This window comes from Uloborus diversus, chromosome 2, assembly GCF_026930045.1.
Source record: "Uloborus diversus isolate 005 chromosome 2, Udiv.v.3.1, whole genome shotgun sequence".
NCBI classification, from domain to species: domain Eukaryota; kingdom Metazoa; phylum Arthropoda; class Arachnida; order Araneae; family Uloboridae; genus Uloborus; species Uloborus diversus.
Window position 1 is genome coordinate 80,618,655 of NC_072732.1, and position 24,269 is coordinate 80,642,923.

General features: G+C 31.4%; 1 protein-coding gene across 1 annotated transcript in view; it reads left to right on the forward strand.

The window, feature by feature from the left end:
• LOC129235253 (sec1 family domain-containing protein 1-like) overlaps positions 1-23,230 on the forward strand; it is an 89,682-nt gene extending 66,452 nt beyond the window's left edge. Inside the window, exons 18-25 of the mRNA XM_054868963.1 lie at positions 2,861-2,940; positions 3,403-3,462; positions 4,544-4,619; positions 8,108-8,214; positions 16,878-16,914; positions 20,753-20,818; positions 22,409-22,486; positions 23,023-23,230. Of these exons, the coding sequence (XP_054724938.1) occupies positions 2,861-2,940; positions 3,403-3,462; positions 4,544-4,619; positions 8,108-8,214; positions 16,878-16,914; positions 20,753-20,818; positions 22,409-22,486; positions 23,023-23,052 (534 nt within the window). The 3' untranslated portion in view covers positions 23,053-23,230. The remainder of the gene's footprint in view (positions 1-2,860; positions 2,941-3,402; positions 3,463-4,543; positions 4,620-8,107; positions 8,215-16,877; positions 16,915-20,752; positions 20,819-22,408; positions 22,487-23,022) is intronic.
• Positions 23,231-24,269: the final 1,039 nt, after the last annotated feature.

Consider the following 24,269-nt stretch of genomic DNA (forward strand, 5'->3'; position numbering starts at 1 on the left):
TAACTTAACTGTTTTACTGGTAAGACTGTAATTTTAGGAAAATGAAAATACAAGAAAGTGGTCAACAATTAATGCTATCTACTGGAGTTTAGGGTTAATCCACTGCAATTAGGGTTAAAATTTCAACTATCAAAATATCACCAAACAGGCAATTGCTTTGTTCAAATGTAAAAGCAATCCTTGATGAGTGATTTTTTAGTCCTGAAAATATTTGAGTATAATACTAAGAAAAGGTAATTTGTCCTAAAACAAAATTCCTTTATTTTATGTGAAAAATAAAACATACGTAATTAATGATGGATTTTTTGGGAAAAAATTTATATTCTGAAAAAAGGATGTATCAATACATTCAAAACTTTATTAAAAATTAGGGTATTTTTCACATGATAAAAATTGTGCCCTCTTTATGAGGCTTTACCAACTATATATTTTACTTTTCATAAACATTCGTTTTGTTTTGTTTGCAAATACTACAGTAAAAAAATCCAAAATTAAAAGAATTAATTCCCATTTAATCCAGTAAATCTGAACAATTAAAAAAAAAGATTTATTGCTGTCCAATTTCTTATTTATTCCATACTAGAGGCCCGGCCCGACCTGGTTCGGGTTAAAAAAAACTATCTATCTTAAAAAAATATTATAAAGGTACTATTTAGTTTGAAAATTTATCATAAGCAATATTTTTCTTTCACTTTTATGAGGTTGAAACAAATTGATTCACTTCATTTCCATATAAAGAGACACCAACATATAATTCCCACGGAACAATACAATCTTTCCGTATGTAACGTTGCACTACGTATCGTATAGGTGTACGATGGTAATGACATAAGAAATTTTCATTGGGAATTCTAATCACTTAAATTGGAACAGAAAAAAAAAGGGGACCATGGGGATGCAAGGAATATGAGCCAAATGATATGCTGCAGGTACAGTAAGAACAATACTCGAAATCGTATTATTCCATAGTGAATTAAATTGGGGTTGAATTCCATTGAAGAGATTAGACAAATTAAAGTTGAGCAATAAAATTATTAGGATATCGCCTTTAATTTTAGAAGCATGAAGAGAAGTCCAGAGGAGTGCCCTATTAAAGAAATTTTCCTAATTGTCTGTTTTTTCTTGTTAAAAATACGGAGTCTTTTTGTAGGAGATATTTAAATGTGGAATGGCCAGTTTTTATACCTCTAATTAAATTCCCTGCAGATCCGTAAAAAAACGTCGCAGAAACCTGTTGATTGAATTTTGATAGTGCTGAATTTATTAATTTTTTCCAGTTCTACCCGGTATGGCGATAAACATAAATTTACGTTATTGGTTTTCATGAACCGATCACGTTTCAATTAAGTTTTTTGGTTTTTCTCCGGCGGGTGGCAAACAAAAGTCCACCATTGTGTGTCTGTTTCATCCAAAAATTTTGCCTTTAATTTTTATATCGCTTCACATTGAACAACAAACATAATATTTCTGCTGACGCTCTCCTTGCAATATGTCTTTAAAGAGAACTTTTTTTAATGTTTGCCATAAAGCAATAGGGTTTGAAAGTTGACATAAACATTAAAATAGTTGTAAGTAATTATCTGAGCTTAGGAGCTGAGTCAGAAAGTTACATGTTTAAACTAAGGTTAGTTTCCAAGGTTTGTCGCCGTCTATATGACCAAGTATTTCATATGCTGCTTGATAGGTTGGCAGGATCTTTAACTGTTAATCGACTTTGTAAATAAGTAGGACCAAAAAAATATTCCAAAAATTTATTATGTGACCGAGCTCAGATTAGCTATTAGAATGAATATTGTATATTCTACTAAGAGGTGAGTCTTTCTCAAGCTCGGGATGCCTTTTAACCTGTTGTACTGTTCTTCATCCGGGAACTTGCTTTTTTCATATGCCTCCCTTTTTTCTTTTAATTTCTTTCTTTCTTTCTTTTTTTTTTCTTTTTTTTTTTTTTTTTTTTTTTTTTTGCAATTTCCTTCTGATAGGATATTTGTGTGCTATATTAGTTTATTATATAGTTTTTAAATGCTTAAATATGGTCATCATAAAGAATAGCTCTGCAAATATTTTTTTTTTTTTTTTTTTAAATCTTCTTTGTCAAATTCTTTCCTATACACTGTTTTTGTTCGTTGTTGTTTTAACTTTTATTTTTGAAAGTACGGTAATTGTGTGCAATTACTCTTTCAGTTAATAATTATCTAAACTAAATGTACTTAATTGAATGCATGCAAAATTACTACTTTCAGAAACACGGATTGTCTATCTACATTAATGGAATTTAAAAACTAATTTTCCCGAAACAAATCGCAGTTATATTTCATTTCATTAAATTTTGATGCGTAACAATATGTCACTCAAAACGGTTTTCAATGACCTAGGCTAATAGAATGTTACCAACCCGATATTCTGCAGCCTCAAATACATGAAAAAGTTTTGGCTGTTCTCCTGCTGGCATCATGATATTATCTTTCACATTTGCCCATCCCTCAGCCTTCAGTTTTAAGGAGAACCTTTAACTATTCTGTCGTTGTGAATGCTGATCAATAGGGGTTTGTTTTTACGTATATAAGAACAAAACAGTACGAAACATAAAGTGGTAGCGAAGAGAACTTCTTAGTTTTAAAAAATAGTATAAAGACATATATGCATAATTTATAGCCTATGCCACTCAGTAAGAATGCACCTTTCACACAGTGAAGGAATTTTTCAAATAAATGCAGTGGTTCCGGAGATTACCTCAAACATATAAACACAAAAATCTGCTCTCTCTCTTTATAATATTGGTATCAATAAGACAATTTTCTTGCACATATGCAATTCCCTGTGGAGGCAACTTATTTACTTAAAAAATGTTTCTACTATTTAGGCAGAAGTTGATCAATACGTCACTGCTCTACAAGATGCTGGATGCGATAGTGAGACTATGAAATATATGAGAAGGTGGAAGTAAGTACCATGTGTTGTAAAGAATTTGTATTATATATGTTTTGAAACTATTTCATAGCTGCCAACTCTGCCAATTTGTTTTGGGACACCCCCAAAATTTCATTACTTCTCCAGAGCTCCCTAATGAAGTAAATGTCTCCTGAGTTTTCATCAAAACAACAAAAATCCTGAAAAAAGATTTTCTGTGTGTGTGTGTGTGTGTTTTTTTTTTTTTTCCCCTTCTTCTTTTGGCAAAAGGCAAAGAAAAATCAAAAGCGTGAATAGAACTCAAAAATAAACAAAATTTGACCTATGTCATAGCCTAAGACATTCTCTGGTATGCCGATACAGGTGGTTTGGGAATCATAGCCTGTTCTGGCACAGCAGTTTGTTGTGACACATTGTTTGGTTTTCACTGTTTCCCAATGCTTTAAAATATTGTTTTTATGCTTCATTCATTTATTTACTCTTGTTTTTATTTAGATCTTACAGCAAAATCTCTCAAACTGCAAATCAGTACAGTGGAGGTACTAAAACCGTAAGGTACATATGCTTTAATGTATTTAATTTTTATTCAAAGTAAAAATTTTACACTAATTAGCTTCTTGAAATGATGCAATATTTATGTTTTATTATACTATATTTAACCGTTACTGCGCTTAAACTTTTCTTGGTTTTGGTTCATTTACAAACAATCTAGAAAATAATATTTAAAAAAAATCCATGCCTATGGGTCCAAGTCTACCTATGATTTTACTTGCTAGATACCTTATTGAAGAAAGAACTCCTGACTTTGTTTGAATTTCGACTTAGCAGCTTTTTTTTAATGCCAAGCCATGCTAAGGAGTGGTTTTGCAAGATACCTTGCCAAAAGTGCATAAAATACACCACAAAAACATTTAAACAGTGTTTAAAAACCTGCAAAGTGAAAATAAATTAAACATAGTGTTAAAATGGAAAACAGCCCCCCTCCCCCCCCCCCCCCCTTTCCCACAAAATCAGAGCATAATGACTAATGAAGCACTGCAAGTCATGAAAATTTACACAATATTGAACCACTCTGTAAAATCACAAAATACTTCTGAAGACCACTATAGATGATAAGATAAATAAATACCTTTGTGCTGAATAGTAAAGTCAGAACAAACAACGTAAGTAGAGCACAAATTTGTGAAGCACAAATTTGTGCTCTACTTACGTTGTTTGTTCTGACTTCACTATAGATGGTTCTCAAGTCATTGTTTAAGGATTTCAATTGTGCATTAAGCTTAAATTTTGCATTTTTTTGGCTCTTAATATTTGTTTAGGCTGTTTTCTTAATTTTTCATTTTTATTTTAATTATTTATTTTCTGTATCTATATGTTACGGTGATCCCCAGGAACCAGGTATGAAGTCCAATGTTACAAAATATTAAAATATTCTGATTTACCAAGACCACAAAGAAGTTGTGTCCCTAGTTGGAGAAAAAATAAGGTTCTTAAAGCGCTTTATTTTAATTTTCATTTTGGAGTGGGAACGCTGGATATGCTGAAGTACTTTTATTTTTTTGTAACTTTCTAAAAATAAATATGTTTTTTTTTTCTTTTGAATTATGTTATTTTATGCTTTTACGATACTTTTTAGTATGTTCTCAAAACTGATGTCACATGGATCTCAGTTTGTAATGGAAGGTGTAAAAAATCTGGTAGTCAAAAAACATGTAAGTTTTTATACTTTAGCATTTCTTTTTATGTCTTCAAAAATCAAAATTACTAATTAGTTTTAGCTTCTAATTGCAAAAGTCTAAAAGTATATGTACAGTGAAACCTCTCCAAGCGGCCATCCCTCCATCCATGAAAATCTGGCTGCTCAGAGGGGGTGACTGCTCTTAAGGGTTTTCATTATTGAACTTGAACCATACTACTAATGACATAATTTAACACTTTTTAATATTTTTTAAAGAAAATAAAGAAAAAAAATGTTTTATTCTATAATTTCTCCTTTTTATAAAAAATGATTCAGTTTGTATTCATGTACAATTTTACAGAAACTACTTTTCTTTTCAAATTGATTTTCAACTTGTTAAAGCAAATCTCGAATCCAGTCATCATCTATAACTTTCGAATTAATGAAGATATCATAAATTTTCTCCAAAATTTGCCGTGTTGAAAACTTTACTTTTGTTTATCACAACCAGGGCCGTCCAAACGGAGGGGGGGGGGCAACCGCCCTGGGGGCGCCGCGAAATGAGGGGGCACCGCGAGGCGCCCCCTCCTTTTGTGTACCATAGAATCCCAGTCATAAACACACAAAACAGAGAATCATTGCAATAATTCTCTATTTTTTTACTAGTGCCCGAAATTATTCCTCTCTCCCAGTCTCCAAATCTATACAAATTCTGGGATGGTAAATATTTAGAATCAAACAAAAGGTCCCCTTCTCTTTTGTCCATCTCCCGCCATTTTTTTAAAAATTATTTATTTATTTATTTATTTATTTATTTATTTATTTTTTTTTTTTTATTTTTATTTTTTTTTTTTTTTGCCCCTGCATGCAGTGACGTAACCAGAAAAGCAAGTTTATGTGGTGCACATTGAAAAGACAAAAAAGATTTTTTTTTTTCAAATTGATAGAAAAGTGGGTCAGGTCAAAATTTTGAAACCATTAGTTTTAAAAACGCAATTTTAGACTTTCTTTGCAGATGCTATGGGGAAAAAAGGTATAGGGGTCTCAGCGGAAATTTCTATAAATAGAAGCTTTAAAAACGCGATTATAGGCCATGTCTATTGACTTTACGGTAAGGGATGGAGCTCAGGGATTATCCCCGATCTATTTTTTGAAAAAATAGATTGAAATCAATTCCTCCTCTCCGCTGCAAGTTTTTGAAATTGAAGTTTCAAAAACATAATTTTAGACAAACTTTCAAGATTTATGGAAAGGGAAATAGGAAGCCCCCTGGAAAATTTTAGAAAATTATGGTTCAAAAAACGTAAGCAGTGTTTTGAATTCAGGGGCTATTCCACTTAATTTTTTGTAAATATTGTTTAAAAAATCCATTCTTGTGACATTAAAGAAAGGCAGTATGAGGACCATTGCCCGAATGTTTTCTGAATCTCAAGTCTTAAAAAAAGGTCATATTTTGTAACATTAGGGCCAGTATTTTTCGAAATTAAAGCTCCAACTAAACGCAATTCTAAGTGATTTTCGACGTTACTGATTATTTGGGGGACTTTCCCCTGAAACGTACCAAAATTTGATGGAAAAAATGACACTTTTGTTTTTAGCATATGAAAATTAGTATCAAATTGGTCCAAGTAAAACCAAAAAACTCTTGAAAGGAATCATTGGATGAGTCCACATTGATATTTAACTAAAATGTAATAAACTTTTATAAATACATTTTCTATTTATAATCAACAAATTATTTATTAGTGTTCTTAGTTTGATCGACACGAGAAACTAATTCAGTTTTAATTGTTAGCTTTTTATCTTGTGGGGTAATATTTTACAAGACAAATATTTAGGTTTTAAACATTTAAATTTTGCGAAAAGTTTTAGGGATATTAATGCATTATAAGTATTAGAAACAGATTCATTGTTTGTTTTTTAATTTGTATTTTCCATATCCCTCTGATTGTTTTGTTCATTAATCTTTAAAAAATGAAAGTATGACGCGTTCATGCATATGATGCACTGATATTATAACTAACTTGATTTTTCTGTATGTTGGGGAGGGCGCCAAGAAACTTTCACTCCGGGCGCCGTCAGCTCTTTGGACGGCCCTGATCACAACTAATATCAAAAGCAACATAGTCTTATTCCAAAATACTGCTGAAAAGTCTTTTTGTTTTTGCAATCATTATTCAGTAAGTAAAAATTTAAATTTTCTCCAAAAGCTAAAAATTGTTTCCTCTCTGGGGAAAAAATATCAGTCCTCACAGATTACCAAAGTAGACAATTGGCGAGGCAATAGTCTACACCTACACGGGTCTATATCTTAAAATGCCCCCCCCCCCTCTCACGCACACACCAAAACCAGGCACCACAAAAAGATATAGAGAATTCCTAGCAGTTTGCTCAACGAAAACATTCAAGTCAAAAAAAAAGAAATGAAAAAGTAGTGGTCAGTCTATTTCGAATCCCAGACTGGCAAATACCCTAATGTGCAGGGGGATTTTAGTAGCTGCTCTTAAGGGTTTATTGAACATTGTGCGGATAGTCTGAAAATTCCGTGCCGTGAGAAAATGGTCACTATCGGGTGGCCTCTAAACAAGGATGGCCACTTCGAGAGGTTTCCCAGTATATATTTAAAGGTTTATTGTTCTGTTGTTGTTTTCAGTGTTTGCATAGTTTATAGTAGTTTTCAAAGATTCAATTTTTTCCATAGAAATCTTATTGTTTTATATTATTATAGCCCTGAAATAAAGTTATTAAACTGAAGTACACAGTGTCCACACTTTAATGATCCTACTTTAGAGTTGTCTATACACAAAATTATTGCTCAGAAATTTGCGAAGTTTTGTGCAAATCATAATGAAAAGATGAAAATTTGTTTCAGCAAATAAAAAAATAGTTCAAAAATTTTGCAATTCTTTTTTTTTTTAAATGAATTGCACATTTAACATCTTTAATAATAGTTTAAAAAACATATTCCACAAAGTAAGTTCAATATGACAGCCATTATATTGTCGCCTCAAAGCAACAATGGGATATCTTAGTGTTATTCCAAGGATTAGATATCTTAGTGTTGCTCTGAGGCGACGATATTCAGCTGCTATCAGTAATACAGTCAGAAATATTCTGGGTGGATTTTTTGGTCATAACAACCATTATCAGTTATGAAAAATATATATATTCCACACTATTGAAACGCAAAAAGTCTCATTAATAAAGTCTGGGAATCGGGGAGGCCATAGATCAAGAAAGTGGCGACTGATGGTAAATGAAGTTAACACCAGCACTGTTGTGAAGTGGTGTTTGAGGAGAACCTTAACACAAACACTTATGTGTAGAGAAGCTATGTGTTGTTTATTTGCTCAAACAAGTTCTCATCACTATATTCTGTACTAAATTTTGTAAATTTCTGAGGAACAGTTTTGTCTGTAGACTATTTTAAAATATATTATTTAGTCATGGTTACTCTATTTTTAATATTCAATTAATTAAGTGAGCTTTACTTTTTAAACAAACACTTATGTTGATTTTCAGAATTTGCCTATTACAAGGATAGTAGATTCTTTAATGGAGATAAAATCATTACCTGAAACTGAAGACTATAGATACTTTGATCCAAAACTTTTAAGAGCTACTGACAGGTATTTCAGTTTAATTAGAAAAATAATGATTATGTTATCTATGATTGCTTTACAGGGTTCGTACGGGTCATGGAAATCCTGGAAAGTCATGGAAAAAAAATTAGCAAATTTCAGTCCTGGAAAAGTCATGGAAAATTGAAATTTTCAGTCTAAGTCATGGAAATTTATTTTCAGTCATGGAAAAATGTTCTGGGAAAAAGTAACAGTAGTTAAAAAGAGTATTAGAAATCTTGAGTGATTTAGTATTGTGTGTGTGTGTGTGCTATTTAAATTTCAAAATTGAACGATCTCAAAAAACATTGCATCCAAGTTCGTTTCCATCCCTCCTAAATTTGTATTTTAAAATTTGTCAGAGTTTATCTCAATTTGTTGAAGGTTTTTAACAATCTTTAGTCAGGCGATAGAATACAGAAATAGGGTAACTCTCACGCTCAAAAACAGTAGTGCCCAATATACGGCCCGCAAAACTAAACCATGCGACCCACTGGTACGTTCAGTGTCATTATTCAAACATGTTCTGGAATTTCCGAACCTATTAATTTATATGCATTTGAAAATATACAAATAAGTAAACAAGTACATTTAAATCAAAAGATTTATTTACTGTGAAATGTTTTTATTTATATTTTTTTAAAATAAATATCTGGTTTAGAAACATGAATTTACTAAAGAATGTGGCTTTATTTTAAAGAACCAAAAAATTGTCAAGTTGACACTAAAAGGCAACTTTTGAAGCAAATTTATTGAAACTTAGTAATGATTCATTCAGGGGCGCCGACTTGCAAAAATTATTGAGGGGGCTAGGCGTCACCGGTGGTCCTGGGGTTATGAACTCCCCCCCCCCCCAACTTTTCCCCAAAAAAAAGTTCAGATATTTTGAACCTTGAAAATGCCAATTTATATATTTTCTGGTATATGTGATTTATACTAACAAACAATATGTGGCATGTCGTTTTCAAAGTCAATCTAAGAATTTGTATACAAATTTTCTGGTTCAATTAGATCATGTCACTTATCTTCAGTGTGGGACATTTTTGCAGTTCTATTTTGGGGGAAGTCGTGCAGTTCCGTGGCTAGGCATTGATATAAGGTGTAGGCCACTTGACTTGCATGGAAGGGCGCCTAAATACAGCCTAAATACCCAGCACCTAAATACCCAGTGCGCCTAAATACAAAAAAATATTGGGAGGGTGGGGGGCATGCCGCGGGTTTAACCCCGGGAAATTTTCTAAATTGGAGATGGAGAAAGTAAGTTTTACAGTTTTTTAAGCATTTTAGAGTAATATATTATCAACATTAGAGCCCCGAAAACTCTACTCTCGCTAACTCGACACATGTTTTGGCTTTGAAAAACGAAAAAAAAAAAAAGAAAACCCCACATGTACGGTGTTTTCGTAAAAAAATAGTTTAATTTATAGTATAATAATTTTGTTTTTAGACTATTACAGAATAGTGAATTTATATATATATGAAAAGATTGAAATTATATTTAAATAAACTATCATTAAAAAAAATAAAGCATAAGATATTGCTGTCGCACTTTGATTAATAAGTGAAATACAGTAGAGAACCAATTATTCGGGAAGTTCGGGACCATCGCTATCACGGATATCTGAATTTCCCGGTTTTCTGGATCGCTAAAAAGCTCTATTGGCCAATTGCTTATAAAACTTAAATTATTATAATAAATAGTAATACATATTAAAATAATAAGAAAACAGTTCAGAAATGCTTATAAATTTTGAAATATTAAAAACTACTTATGAGAGAGAATTTTAAACATGTTTTAAAGCGAAAGAAAATGAAGGGAATGGCACGAAACAAGTTTTTGAACGTAAATGTGCGGTTTTTCTACTACAGTGTATAAAAAAAGGTTTGTATTCATGAACGCGCTTTTTAAAAAATTTTTTTTTAAAGTTTTGGTGTTTGCAATTACGGTAGTTATTGACATCAATTGCTTTTGCATTAAGTTAATATCAATAGGAATTTGATTTTTGAGTTCTTGCAGAGTTATTACAGTTTTGCGTTAATTGATTTCTAGATCCCACGATCTACTTACTATCCGGAAAATTCGCGAATCTAGTTTCGGCACTTCCCGCACTTTCGCGACGTCACTTACGCTCTAAATGGTTTTAATGAAAGTCCATTTAATTAAATATTGCTTGGAATGCGACAATATCATTTCTTTAGTTTTCAGTTGGAATAAAACACGAAAATTTCAGACTTACGAGTGTACTTTTTAATTCAAGAAAATATTTCGGAAATTTTGCACCGCGTAAAGTATAACCCTTTGAAGTTCGTTTTTAGCCTACTTTCCCAGTAAAAGTCAGAAAAAGAAGAAAAAAGTATGAAAGAAGGCTTAATGCATCTTAAAAATATCGTGAAAAACAAAAAAAAGTCAAAAATAAATAAAATAATTAAATAAATATTGAAAAATTAAAAATTGGAAAGTAGGGTATTGAGATGGGGAAAAATGTCTGTCGGTCTGTCTGTCGGTCTGTCTGTCTGTCGGTCTGTCTGTCTGTCTGTCGGTCTGTCTGTCTGTCCCCCCCTAATAACTTTTGAATGAATAGTCCGATTCGAACAAACTTTTTTTTGTTCGAAAGATCTCGGCGAGGACACCTCATTCCCATATTTCACTTTTTGATTTGAACTATTTTTTGTTCAATTTTGAACAGTTCAAAAAAACTTAACATTAGCGCCTACGGGGAAATTCAAAGCAATTCCGAACTGTGAGGCGAATTTGCTTCAAACAAACTTTGTAGGAAAAAGCTTTTGATAAAAAACTTGTATATAAGATATCTTTTTGATTTGAACAATTTTCCGTTCAATTTTGAACAGTTCAAATCCCTTAACATTAGCGCCTACGGGGAAACTGAAAGTCAATGTAGATTCCGTACTTGAAGGCGGATTTACTTCAAACAAACTTTGTTGGAAATAGCTCTTGACGACCTACTCCCGACTCCGACTCCGAGAATTTATTGGGACCTGACACCGACTCTGACTCCTGTTCCCGACAATTAATCGGACTCCGACTCCCCGACTTCGACTCTGACTTCGTAGCTTTGGCAAACATTTATACACGGAGGACAAATGACTGACTCCGATTCTTGGATATTCGACTCCGACTCTTTTATCCCAAAATGAGATTGACTCCGACTCCGACTCCGCTGCTGTGGTTTTAACTGTGAAATAATTATTGTTGATATGATTTGTTTTTATTTTCACGCTAAAGTTTTAATTTAGGTATTTAGTTTTCGGTGAATAAACTCGAAAAATATGCGCAGACGATTTTTTTTTTTTTTTTTTGACAGTGAAAATTATTTCTTTAAGTTGACATTTTATTGTTTTTTAGCCTACTTTCCCAGTAAAAGTCAGAAAAAGAAGAAAAAAGCATGAAAGAAGGCTTAATGCATCTTAAAAATATCCCGAAAAACAAAAAAAAAAGTCAAAAATAAATAAAATAATTAAATAAATATCGAAAAATTAAAAATTGGAAAGTAGGGTATTGAGATGGGGATAAATGTCTGTCGGTCTGTCTGTCTGTCGGTCTGTCTGTCTGTCGGTCTGTCTGTCTGTCCCCCCCTAATAACTTTTGAATGAATAGTCCGATTCGAACAAACTTTTTTTTGTTCGAAAGATCTCGGCAAGGACACCTCATTCCCATATTTCGCTTTTTGGTTTGAACTATTTTTTGTTCAATTTGGAACAGTTCAAAAAAACTTAACATTAGCTCCTACGGGGAAATTCAAGGCAATTCCGATGTGTGAGGCGAATTTGCTTCAAACAAACTTTGTAGGAAAAAGCTTTTGATGAAAAACTTGTATATAAAATATCTTTTTGATTTGAACAATTTTCTGTTCAATTTTGAACAGTTCAAATCCCTTAACATTGGCGCCTACGGGGAAACTGAAAGTCAATGTAGATTCCGTACTTGAAGGCGGATTTATTTCAAACAAATTTTGTTGTAAATAGCTCTTGACGCCGAACTCCAGACTCCGACTCCGAGAATTTAGGGGGACCTGACACCGACTCTGACTCCTGTTCCCGACAATTAATCGGACTCCGACTCCCCGACTTCGACTCTGACTTCGTAGCTTTGGCAAACATTTATACACGGAGGACAAATGACTGACTCCGATTCTTGGATATTCGACTCCGACTCTTTTATCCCAAAATGAGATTGACTCCGACTCCGACTCCGCTGCTGTGGCTTTAACTGTGAAATAATTATTGTTGATATGATTTGTTTTATTTTCACGCTGAAGTTTTAATTTAGGTATTTAGTTTTTGGTGAATAAACTCGAAAAATATGCGCAGACGATTTTTTTTTTTTTTTTTTTTTGACAATGAAAATTATTTCTTTAAGTTGACATTTTATTGTTTTTTTTTTTTTTTGGTAAGTGCATTAATTCGTTTAAAAAATTATTTTTGGCAACAGGGGAAAAATAAACGATTTTTTTTATATGATGTATTTATTTTAATGAACTTATTATTATTTTTTTTTTCGTTTTGAAAGCTGTTAAAAATTTTTTTTAATGGAAATAAGTGTATTAGCTGCTTTGTTTAAAAGGTGCTGCTATTTTATTTGTTCGTTTTTTTGAAGAAAAGTAAGGAACATTTTATTCCTAGAAATCAGCTTAAAATATTTAAAAAAATATGTTTGAAAAAATTTGCGATTTTAGCTATTTTTGAGAATATTGATCAGGTACTAGAAAGTAGTATGGGTATACGGGAAAGTAGGCTCGTCTAGTTCTAGACGGAACTTCTTGTTTTTATTTTGGTAAGTGCATTAATTCGTTTAAAAAATTATTTTCGGCAACAGGGGAAAAAGAAACGATTTTTTTTATATGATGTATTTATTTTAATGAACTTATTACTATTTTTTCGTTTTGAAAGCTGTTAAAAAAATTTTTTAATGGAAAGAAGTGTATTAGCTGCTTTGTTTAAAAGGTGCTGCTATTTTATTTGTTCGTTTTTTTGAAGAAAAGTAAGGAATATTTTATTCCTAGAAATCAGCTTAAAATATTAAAAAAAATATGTTTGAAAAAATTTGCGATTTGAGGTTTTTTTCAGAATATTGATCAGGTACTAGAAAGTAGTATGGGTATACGGGAAAGTAGGCTCGTCTAGTTCTAGACGGAACTTCTTGTTGTAAACATTTTCAAAAGTTATTTGTGAGAGTAATATAATATTTATTAAGAAACTGTTCATACTCTTTTAGGTATTTTTAAAAAATGCTTAGTGTTTCAAAAATTGCCAAATATGCTTATTTTTTAAATATGGCGGGAAAATCTGCAAAAAGGTGCCGGTTTTCTGGTTTCCCGGTTTTTTGGTTCCCGGATAAAAGGTTCTGCACTGTAGCTAATTTAAGCTTGCTTTGAATAAGGCTCAGAGTTCATTAAATAAAAATAATATCCCACAGTTAATTTGTTTAATAAAGTTAACATAACATGTAAATAGCGGGTTTTTATAGAGTCTTATACCCTAAAAATATTTAAGTATTTGAAAATAACTAATGTAGTACTATAGTAATACGGTAATAAAATAATACTAATATTTCGAAATTTTGAATCTAACATTCTGTATGTAGTTAATTCTCTATTACAGAGATTTTTAAACTTGCTTTAAATACCAATATTAGGGCTGTTTTTAGAAAGGTGCGAATGTCGACCGCCTGACTAGATTACTGAATTTGAAGTCGTTGACGTCTGGTCGAATATCCAATTCATCAAAAATATCTCGGTGGTTATGAAAGTTGTTCAATCGCATCCCATTGTTGATCGGACAGACTATCCGCAGGTTCGCACACTGGGACAAATTTAAGCGCTCGCAGCACCGTAACACTATCATTATTCACACCACTCGTTTTCAGTTAACCTGCTTTTAACCATAAAAATTATTTGTTGTAACTCATTGCTGAATGTATTTTACAAGGTACTTCAAACAAGGAAAGATTACTATCTTCAAACAAGGAAAATAAAAAATACTGAGACAAATTTGTGAGTTTAGAAAGCATTAAATAACTAATAATTTTCTTAAATTATTGGGGGGGCTCTGCCCCCTCAAAAATTTTTTTGAGGGGGCTCGGGCCCCCTCAGGCCCCATGGAGTCGGCGCCACTGGATTCATTCAACCTTTTCCCCAATCATTATTATTCTGCCTGTTTATAAAAAATAGTCGACATTTAAGCGACATTCACTGTAGTTTTACTTAACTTAAACGTATATGATGAAAACAGACAAGAATTATACAGTTTTTTAGGTGTACACCGATATTTTTTCAATCAGGTAGTGGCATTCACAAAGAAGTTTTGCTAATGCTCATTTCCAAAAAAAAAAGGGCAAGTTTAATATGAAATAGTACTATTCTCTTCATGTAACTAGGTCATGGAAATTTTCATGAGTCATGAAAAAGTCCTGGAAAAGTCATGGAATTTTTTCATCCAAGTAGAGTATGAACCCTGGCTTTAAAATATGTTACTGGGCAAAAAAGCCGGAAAATAATTTCGGGGAGGGTTTAAAAACTTTCATGTGGAGCTTTGCCCTGTTTGTGCTAATGTTCAAGTCATCGGGTTATCAATTATGAAAGCGTTTTATGCAATTAATATGCATATGAAAGACATTTGGGTTTTGAACAAAATTTTTTGGAAATTTTTAATTATAAATGTCAAACTTAACTTTTCAGGGGGGTCAACCCTAAGACCCCCCCCCCTCTTGTATATGGCCCTGATATGTTATAAAAGTTTTACTTCTTTTGTTGGACTTTAAACTAAACTCACTATGTAACTTTGTCACACCCAAACTTAGTATGGGAAATAATGTACTGTAAAAATGATTTAAAAGTCTGGCAGTTGTAGTAAAATTATATGGCAGAAAAGCTGTGTGAGTTAAAGGGCTGTCTACTATGAAATCAACCCAAAAGTTTTTTTAAAAATATCTGTCTAAGAGAGAAATTTTTTAAGTGTAATTATAAAAGGGAGTGTAATCTCTTGTATGGTTTAATCATGTAATATTTTGCACAAAATAGTTGCCATCTTAATTTTTACTTTGCATATATTTACTGTGCATCAGTAATGGATTTAAGAGTTAATGAAAGGTATAATTACTTCTTTTCCGAAATTATTTCCAAATATTTTCAATTATATTCAACCTATCAAATGTTATATATTTTATTTTTAATCGGAAGTTTATCATGCAGCTGCTCTGATTCATTTTCTAGTATCCTTTTGTCAAATTTATTATTCGTTCAGGCTAAATACGCTAGCATTTCAAATATTGGAGCAAAAATGGAGTCTTGCAAATGTGTCTAAAACTAAATTTTTATGTACTTGATTTGTTTATTATTATTTTTAGTACCTTTTAGGATATTCAGAATAGAGGCATAATTCAGGCATGTTTAAAAATGTTTATATGTGCATATGTGATGAAACATATTTTCTTCATTTGAGGCGTTAAAGGTATTAAATTTATTTTATACCTAATATTATAAACTTAATTTTAAACTCAGTTTACTGTAAGATTAGTTTGAAAAGATTGCCTTATGACTGTAATAAATTCTCATATTTGTGGGTGGTGTGAGTTAAAAAAAAAAGATAATTGCTAAGCTGCTAAGCTTTTTTTTTTTTTTTTTGAATTTTAAATGTGTTCTTTTACCTTCAACGTATTCACTCTTTAGCCACTTCATTTTTTTTTCTGTTGTTTTACAACAATAGTGTTCATTTACTTGATTCTATATCATCCAATATTTTAATTAATTATTTTAAAATTATATTTATATTTAAGGGTTCTTTTTTGACTGAAAATCTGGTATGGGTTTACGATGCCTTTTTTTTTTTTTGAAATTGAAGTTGTGTTAAGTTAAATTCATGGCTTTGTACAAAGCTGTGGACACAATGGTTTCAAAACTGTAGTTCAGCCTCATGTGTGTCGTTAAATCAGTTTTTGATGAGTCACGGCTTTCTAAGGTCTTTCATAGTCATTATATTTAGTTTTATCAAGGCAGTAACTCTGGGGATGATTTCGATTTTTAATCACATTAAAAATGCTTGTAGGCAATGCCAAACATAGCGGGGAACTTTCCAGGACCTTTTCCCTGGGTAGCTACTGCTGAGGAGATGGCAAATTCAAGTGTTGCACCAATGCATGAATCCAAATGAGGGGCATGAACCCTTAGAAAATATCACAGAGAGTTGTGTTTTTAAGCCTTTAATTTTGAAACATTTTTGGGGTAAATCTTCCAATCCGCTGCAACCTTCTTTTTTTTGCACAAAATAGCAGGTTAGTCCAGACACGTGTTTGGCGGTTGCAAAGAACCTCTTTTTCATTACAAAATAAGTGATATTATTAATGAAAAACAACACTTACCAATTTACTTGTTTACAATGCCCAGACAACTGTGTAGCCCCTATAGTCCTGAAATCTTGATGTTGAGAATATGAACCTCATTGTGCTAGTATATTGTTAATATTTCCACGCAGGAAAGGGGAAAAAAAACTCCAAATAATTTTGAGAAACTTATTTTAACGAATAAAAATAAGCTCAATTTTACAGAGTCAGTTATGTTTAATTTGATTCTTTAACGAAATATTTGTGAGCAAATTTTTAAATCTTTGGTGTTGCCTATAGAAGCACTTTCAAAAAAATTACTTTTATCTTTTTTTAGCTCCATGGTTCCTAGAAATCGTGCTCCTTTCCAAGATGTAAGTATTCCTCCATTTATCTTGCACTTGACATTTCTTTTAAATTCGAATATAAGATGCTTGTATTTAGTGACTCATTTTTAGCTTACTTTCGATGAAAGTGAAAAAGTAAAGGAAAAGTATAATGAAAGATAGACTGTGTGGTAAAAATATTGGTAAGAACAAAACAAAAAGTTAAAAATAAAATTATTAAATATTGCGAGGGAAGAGGGGAGCTGAAAATAGGTTTTTTGGATGTGAAAATGAGTGTCTGTCCCACATTAGCCAGGGATCTGTCCAGGATTTTTCACAGGGTCCGTTTTTTGTGAAAAATAAAATAATTTTGTAAAAAATCAATTATTTTTGTGAAAAATCAAATAATTAAAAAAAAAAATTTTTTTCTTGTAAAAACGAAAGTTTAGACTCTTGAGATGGTGGAAACTGCATCATTGACACTTAAAGTTGAGTCTTTTCTCTCTTTTCTGTTGAGAATATCATTCTTGAGTGTTTTTCTAGTATTTGAAGAGAGGGGGGAGGCATCGCTCCCTGGGAGATGGGCACCCCTCAAGTGTCAATATTTATCTACCATTCTACAGCATGTTAAATTATACTAGAAATTATTTTATTTGTTTACCTCTTAACTAAGCGTACTAAACATCGAAAATTCGAAAAATCAGATTTCCACAGCGGATACAAAGAGATTGCAATCCTCAAAATGAAGGAATCAAAAGTATAAAAACGGCTTGTAAAATAAATATTTTTGATAAAATTACTTTTGAATTGCATTTTAGAGTCCTATGATAAGTATATCATTAATATCTGGACACAGTTGAAGCAAAAATAAATAAAATAAAAAATAAACCATCGATTCAGCATTTTAATTATTGACTCATAAAAGAAAATGGAATTCCCCTTTAAAAACTTGAAATAAGCTTTGTTACAAAAATAAAGATTTTTCATTTATTTTCATCCTAATAAAGCGAAGTTAGCTTGAAAAAAAGAATAAAATATGATTCTCATATCGGATGTAAAAAGATTGCGTTTTTCAAAATGTAGACATCTATAGAAAACAATAACGGTAAATAAAAGCTTATTTAAAGTTAATTATCCTTTTTAGTATCGAAAAACCAAACCCTATAACTTTCTCCCAAAATAACAGTTTAACATCGCACCACCAGACACTAAGTGGCGATAAGTTTAAATTTTGTAACCCTATCTGAAGCGATCACATCCGCCCCACCCATACCATCCTTTGTAGTTCTAAATTCATTTCGCTGTATATTATTGATGATTAAATCATGAGTGGAGAGAAAAGTACTTACTACACCTATTCAGAGAATGTTGACGCTTTTCCAAAGAAGTTTACAACAACACCGCTGCATAAAACAAACAAGCAAAAATTATAAACCAAACTGACTTTCAGCTGTTTCTTTCAAAGAAACCAACAACAGGCATTATATTTATTTGGCGGTAGTAATTATTTATGGCTTGCAGGAGCATCACAAGAGTGCAGATTTTTTTTTCCTTTTGCAAAATTAGCTGATTTTGTATAAGTTGATTCCTCTAATTTAACTTTAAATATGCTGTATTATTTTAATTTGAGATTTGCTCTTTCAATAAACAATTTGTGAAAGATCCGTTTTTGTTTACCAGAATTTTGTGAAGGGTCCGTTTTGGTTGATCGGATTTTTGTGAAAGGTCCGTTTTAGTTGATCGGATTTTTGTGAAAGGTCCGTTTTGGTTGATCGGATTTTCGTGAAGGGTCCGTTAACGGACCCAAATTTGCTCTGGCCAGACCCCTGTTAGCTTTCAATGGAACAGTTAAATTTTAACTGGTTTTTTTTTTTTTTTTTTTGCTCACAACAGTATGGCCAAAAATCTTATTCCCTTCTTTTACTTTTTAATTTGAGCCAATTTTTGTTCGATTTTGTATTGATAAATTTTTTTTAGCAATAACAGTTAAATTCAAGGCATACAGGTAAATGAGTCTCAGACTCAGAAACAGATTTGCTTCAAATTACTTTCTTCAAAAGAATTCTGAAGCACGAACATGTATGTTTTTTTTTTTAATTTTTTTTTTTAATTCCGATATTTTAAACCTTTGAACTCTATGATTTAAATATGATAACATTCTGTTATATTACACAGATATGATGAAAAGCACTGGAAACAAACATCACCCTGTCCCATGGTTAAAAAGTTAAAGTAAGAGACATCTAACAAACTGTTTAAGTTATAAGTATGTGTACAAGCAAAACGTATCAATTCAAATCCTGGGCAGTAAAAGCAAGCATGCCTCTTCTTTCAGACTCATCGGTTTAAGGGTATTTTAAAGTGATTAATATTTTTTTTTAAAGATCTGCAAAAAAAATTCTGAACTTTCTCATCTAAGAAACCAACAACTCTAAAATTTATTTTTTAGTTTCAAAAAATTGAAGAAATTCCAGAGGCTTTGAATCTCTTTAATATTTTGTTTCTCTTTCAAGAAATAAAAAACAAGCTATTATCAAAAACAGAACTACAGTTTCTCATAGGCACTGCACGCTCGCATAGATACTGCAGTTTCATTAACACTGACGAAATTAAGGTTTCATCCGCTGGAAAACCTGGCAGGAAAGCTGCAAAAAATTGTATTTTGAATATAAATGATGTGTTTTTCTTCTTCTTTTTCTATTGATGTGTATTTCTATTTTCATAACAAATTGAAAAAATTTTGTAATTCAGTTTTGTTTTTTCACAACGATGAAAAAAGTAAAAAAAAAAAAATCTTCTGGAATAAAACGTTAAGTTTTGTGGGGTTTTTTTTCGACTACCGCTAAAAAAATTAAATCTTTCCAGGGTAAAAAAGGATTTTATCACATCTTATAGAATCACTATACAAGTAATATGGCTCTATGGATCAAAACACAACCATTTTAGGCATTTAGTGAATTTATGTTATTTCAATTTTTTTCTTAAAAAAAGAAGAAAAAAAAAGTCTATTACAGCACATAATAATTGCAATCCAAAGCTTTTATGTCTTTGGAAAACAAAGTTACTACTTCAGAATAATTAAATATAAGAAAATACAATTGCTGTATTTGTTTGACATTTGCTATAGTTTTCTAATTGCTTCTATCAATTGATAAAAAAATATTGCCTTTTAATTGAAGCATTGGAAACTTTTCCTGCTCCTGAGTGAGTTTGCAGTAGTTATCTACCAAGCAATATCCTATTTTGCATTACAAGAAAGCGTGATTTTTGAGAAAATTGGAGCTTGAACTGTAGATGTCATTAGAAGTGTGTTTCTCGAAAAAAAATTTCATCTTCCTCTTTACTTTTTAATTGAATTTGAAGTTTCATAGAACTGAGAAAAGATGATGTTACAAATAACTACAGATGGACAAGTTAGTTATTGTAATCCAGCCACACAGGTTTTGTATAGTTTTTTTCAATCAATTCCGCACAAGTTTTCTCAAAAGTTTATAATCAGATTTCTTTTAACTGTACTTTTTTTATATGTTTTTTTTTTTCTATGGAGATGTATTAGGGAGAAATATTAAAAGGATTATTTGATTTTGTTTCTTAATTAGTATTGCCCAATGAATTTTCACCGCCATTTTTCTCTTTACTAACCTAATTTAATTTGTATTTCAAACTCCTGTTTTTTCTAGTTCAATAAAATGCTACACACATTAAAGAATATTAAAAGTGTCCTGATTTTTTCCAAACTGTATATTCATGCATTTAGTTTTTCCGCTAAATTGTCAACTAATTAGTGACATCTATTCTTGTAAGTTAAGTGAACTAACTGCATTGTCATTATGATTTGAGTAAAAATAGGTTTTCAACCATATATTAATTCAATGACATTTTTCAGGCTGTTGTGTTTGTTGTTGGCGGTGGAAACTACATAGAGTACCAAAATTTAATAGATTATACAAAGGTACCTGCTTTTTTTCCGTAATGTTTTATATCAACTCACTGTGCTGTATTTATATGTAGGCTAATTGAGCTGCATCCCAGGGCATATTGTAAGTTCAAAAAAGTGTGACTATATCCAGCAGTGAAATTCTTCACAGTCTGCAACGCAGATTCAAAATCGAATCAGCCCCAAAAAATGCTCAAAAATATGATACTGAATTTTAAAACTACAAATAAAATTTAGAATAACTTGTTTAATTATGAAATAAAAATTTTAGTTAGCTTCGGTTGTTTTTTTATTTGAGTATGAAAAAAAGTGACAAATCAATTAAAATTCGGTTTTTTTCAAGTTGTGAATTCAGTTTTTTCTACATTAAATTTGTTATATTCATTTACCATATTTTATAAAATGGAATTCAAGAATAAACAGCTCTAAATTAAACTTTTAAGATATATTTCATATGCTGCCACAGATTGTATGATAATCTCTTTTTTTTTTTTTTTTTTGAAGCAAAGTAATTCAAAACTGATTGTTCAGCAACATCAATTGGTTAGATAAATGGTGGTTTATAATGCTTGTTTTAAGTACTTGTTTTTATCGAAAAAACATATTTTATTTCAAAACACATTTTTGAATAGAGGTTTTTTTTTTTTTTTTTGGAAATGGTGAAAAAATTGAGTTGCCTTTTCATTAAAACAAGTAAATATATTGTGAATAAAATATGACAACGTATATAAAGTACAAATTCAGAATGAAAAAAGGTTAAAAAACCAGCAAACAGCTGTTTCGGCACTCTAAAATACAAGTGCCATCATCAGTGCAATTAAAAACGAAGACTCTATCTTTCACAACTCGTCTCTCATTCCATTGTTCGCCTCGACTGTGTTTTAGTCGGGTTGAACCTGTCTTCGTTTTTAATTGCACTGATGATGGCACTTGTATTTTAGAGTGCCGAAACAGCTGTTTGTTGGTTTTTTAACCTTTTTTCATTCTGAATTTGTACTTTATATACGTTGTCATATTTTATTCACTACACAGTACAAAGTTTTCGACTACTTTTTATGTATTAAGTAAATATATAGTTGAATACAATTAAAAGTTATTACTTTTAGACTTTTATAGTTAAATATAAAGTCTTTTAGACTATAAGATCACGTTCTTGTTTTTTTTTTCTTATTTAACTTTTTTTGGAGATAACTGACGACTAGTTCTGGGGAGGGGGAGGTATCAGGATCACAATAGGATCTTAAAATTAAAATCAAAAGCAAAATTGCAATAAAAAAATGTAGACCCAAAATGATCTTAAAAAATTAAGATATCTTGGTGAAAAATAAAAATTATACGGATAAATTATATACTAAAGTTATGGAAATACCACATGTTTGTCTCCTGAATTAAAAATAAATAAGACAAGCTCTCACAAATATATTCAAATAAACTTGTGCTTTCATTATAAGGAAAATCCTTTTAAAAGAAAAGAAGAATCTTTTATTTTATACTTCATGCTGTTGTATATTAATCATATAAGAATATCTGCAGTATTTATGTGTGATTTTTATTGAGATTTTAGTTTTTCTATGATTTTTCAATGTTCACTTTTTATTTCATTAGGGAAAAACGAATCCTATGCAAAAGAAAATTATTTATGGTTGCTCTGATCTTGTGAATGCAGATAGATTTTTAAAGCAGGTAATTATTGCATTTTTGTTCTTTTTTTATAATTATTTCTATTTTCATGTCAAATTTAAATGTTTTCTATATGTTCCTTTTGTATAATGTGTACTTGTATGTATTTTTAGGGTAATATTTAGTGATAGTCTTATATCTCTTGAAATATTACAGATAGGTTATGAACAAGATGCATGCTTAATGCTGTTATAATTAGCATAAAAATACCTAAATACACCCCCTCACCTGAGGTTTCGAAATATAGCCTAAAATTGAGTCTTTAAACTTCATTATAATAAAATGTTTGGGGAATTTGTTCAAAAATTTTGGATGGCTCCTCCCAAAATCATCGGCTAGATCCGCCACTGGTACAATCTTCTTCCACATCATCTACCTAGCGCAGGTTTGGCCTTCCACTTCTTCTAGTAAAATAATTGTCATTGTGCGTCACGTTAATTTTAGAAGATTTAGGTATAATTCATCAAAAGATAAATAATTTAACTTTCTAGGCCGTGTTTTTGTGTGATATTTTTAAAAATGATTTACTTATTTTCCAGCTTCACCAATTAGGAGAAGAAATTCAGTAATGGATTGAAATCTACGCCTTTGCTGTATAATAAACTGTGTAAATCACTCCTGTATGAACAATTTATGTACATACCATATATTATACTTTTTCTCAGTGTAATTAAAAGCAGGTCTTTATGTCTCATATATATTTTGTATCATCATCTGTTTGCCATTAAAATTTATCTTTCTTAACAATGTTTGATTCATTGATTAAAATTTTTCCTCATTAACTCTCCATAAACTCTGTCAACATTATGATTAATTTTGTAACTAGGAAATTTTGACGTTATTGGTGTTGCTGGTAAAAGTTGTTAAATAACTTTATTCAAGTTATCTCACAACTTTTATCATTCGACACTTCTTGGAGATCATAACTCGTCTCCATTGTTATCAGCATCACCATAATATATATGTTTGCATGTCACCTAAATTTCCTTTGTATCTTACATATGAAAACTCTCTGTTTTAAGTTCTTAAAAGGCAACCCCTCCCTCTCCCCCACCACAAATGGAATGAAAATGGCCAAGAAATTTTGCACCAGTCATATAACTAATGGTTTTATAGAATAGGTAGCACGAGGCATATCCATAAAAAAATGATGGTTTGGATGCAGTAATAAAGATTTTATGGCCAATGTCACGACTACACTTATCATAAAGATTGTTTACAGAGTATAACATTAAGTATTTTAATTTCTTATCAATCTTAAATGATGGGAATCAGTAATCTGGATATTTTGTATGTAGATTAAGTTTTGTTTTTTAAGCTCATCTATGTTGGGGTTTTTTCTTTAAAAAAAACGTAATTTTAGCCCCCCCCCCCCCCCCCCCCCCGTTTTTTTAAAAAGTTGAATCTGCTCAAGTTAAGCCTTGAATTTACGCTAAAGATTTTCAACCATGGCGACGAAAACTTGTCCTCTTAGTAAATATTATTCTCGTCAGCTTGTTCTCGTGGTCATGGCAATCTGAAAAATCACGGTGGGCCGATCTTGCTTCAGGCCGATCAATTAACAGAAAAGTCTTTCAAACCTGTCTACTAAGAGCAAAATGTAAATTTTGCTCGCATGTGTTTAGAACAACGCAAATTCGCAAAACACAGCCTCAGCTCCTCTTTACGCATGGGCTAAAGCTTGCGGTGGAGGGAGGTAGGGCCGTCACGACAAGAGAGGAGAGGGGGGATTTCTGAAATGGGGCTGCCCAGGGCCTGATTGCCACACAGGCTGAGTAGGCATAGT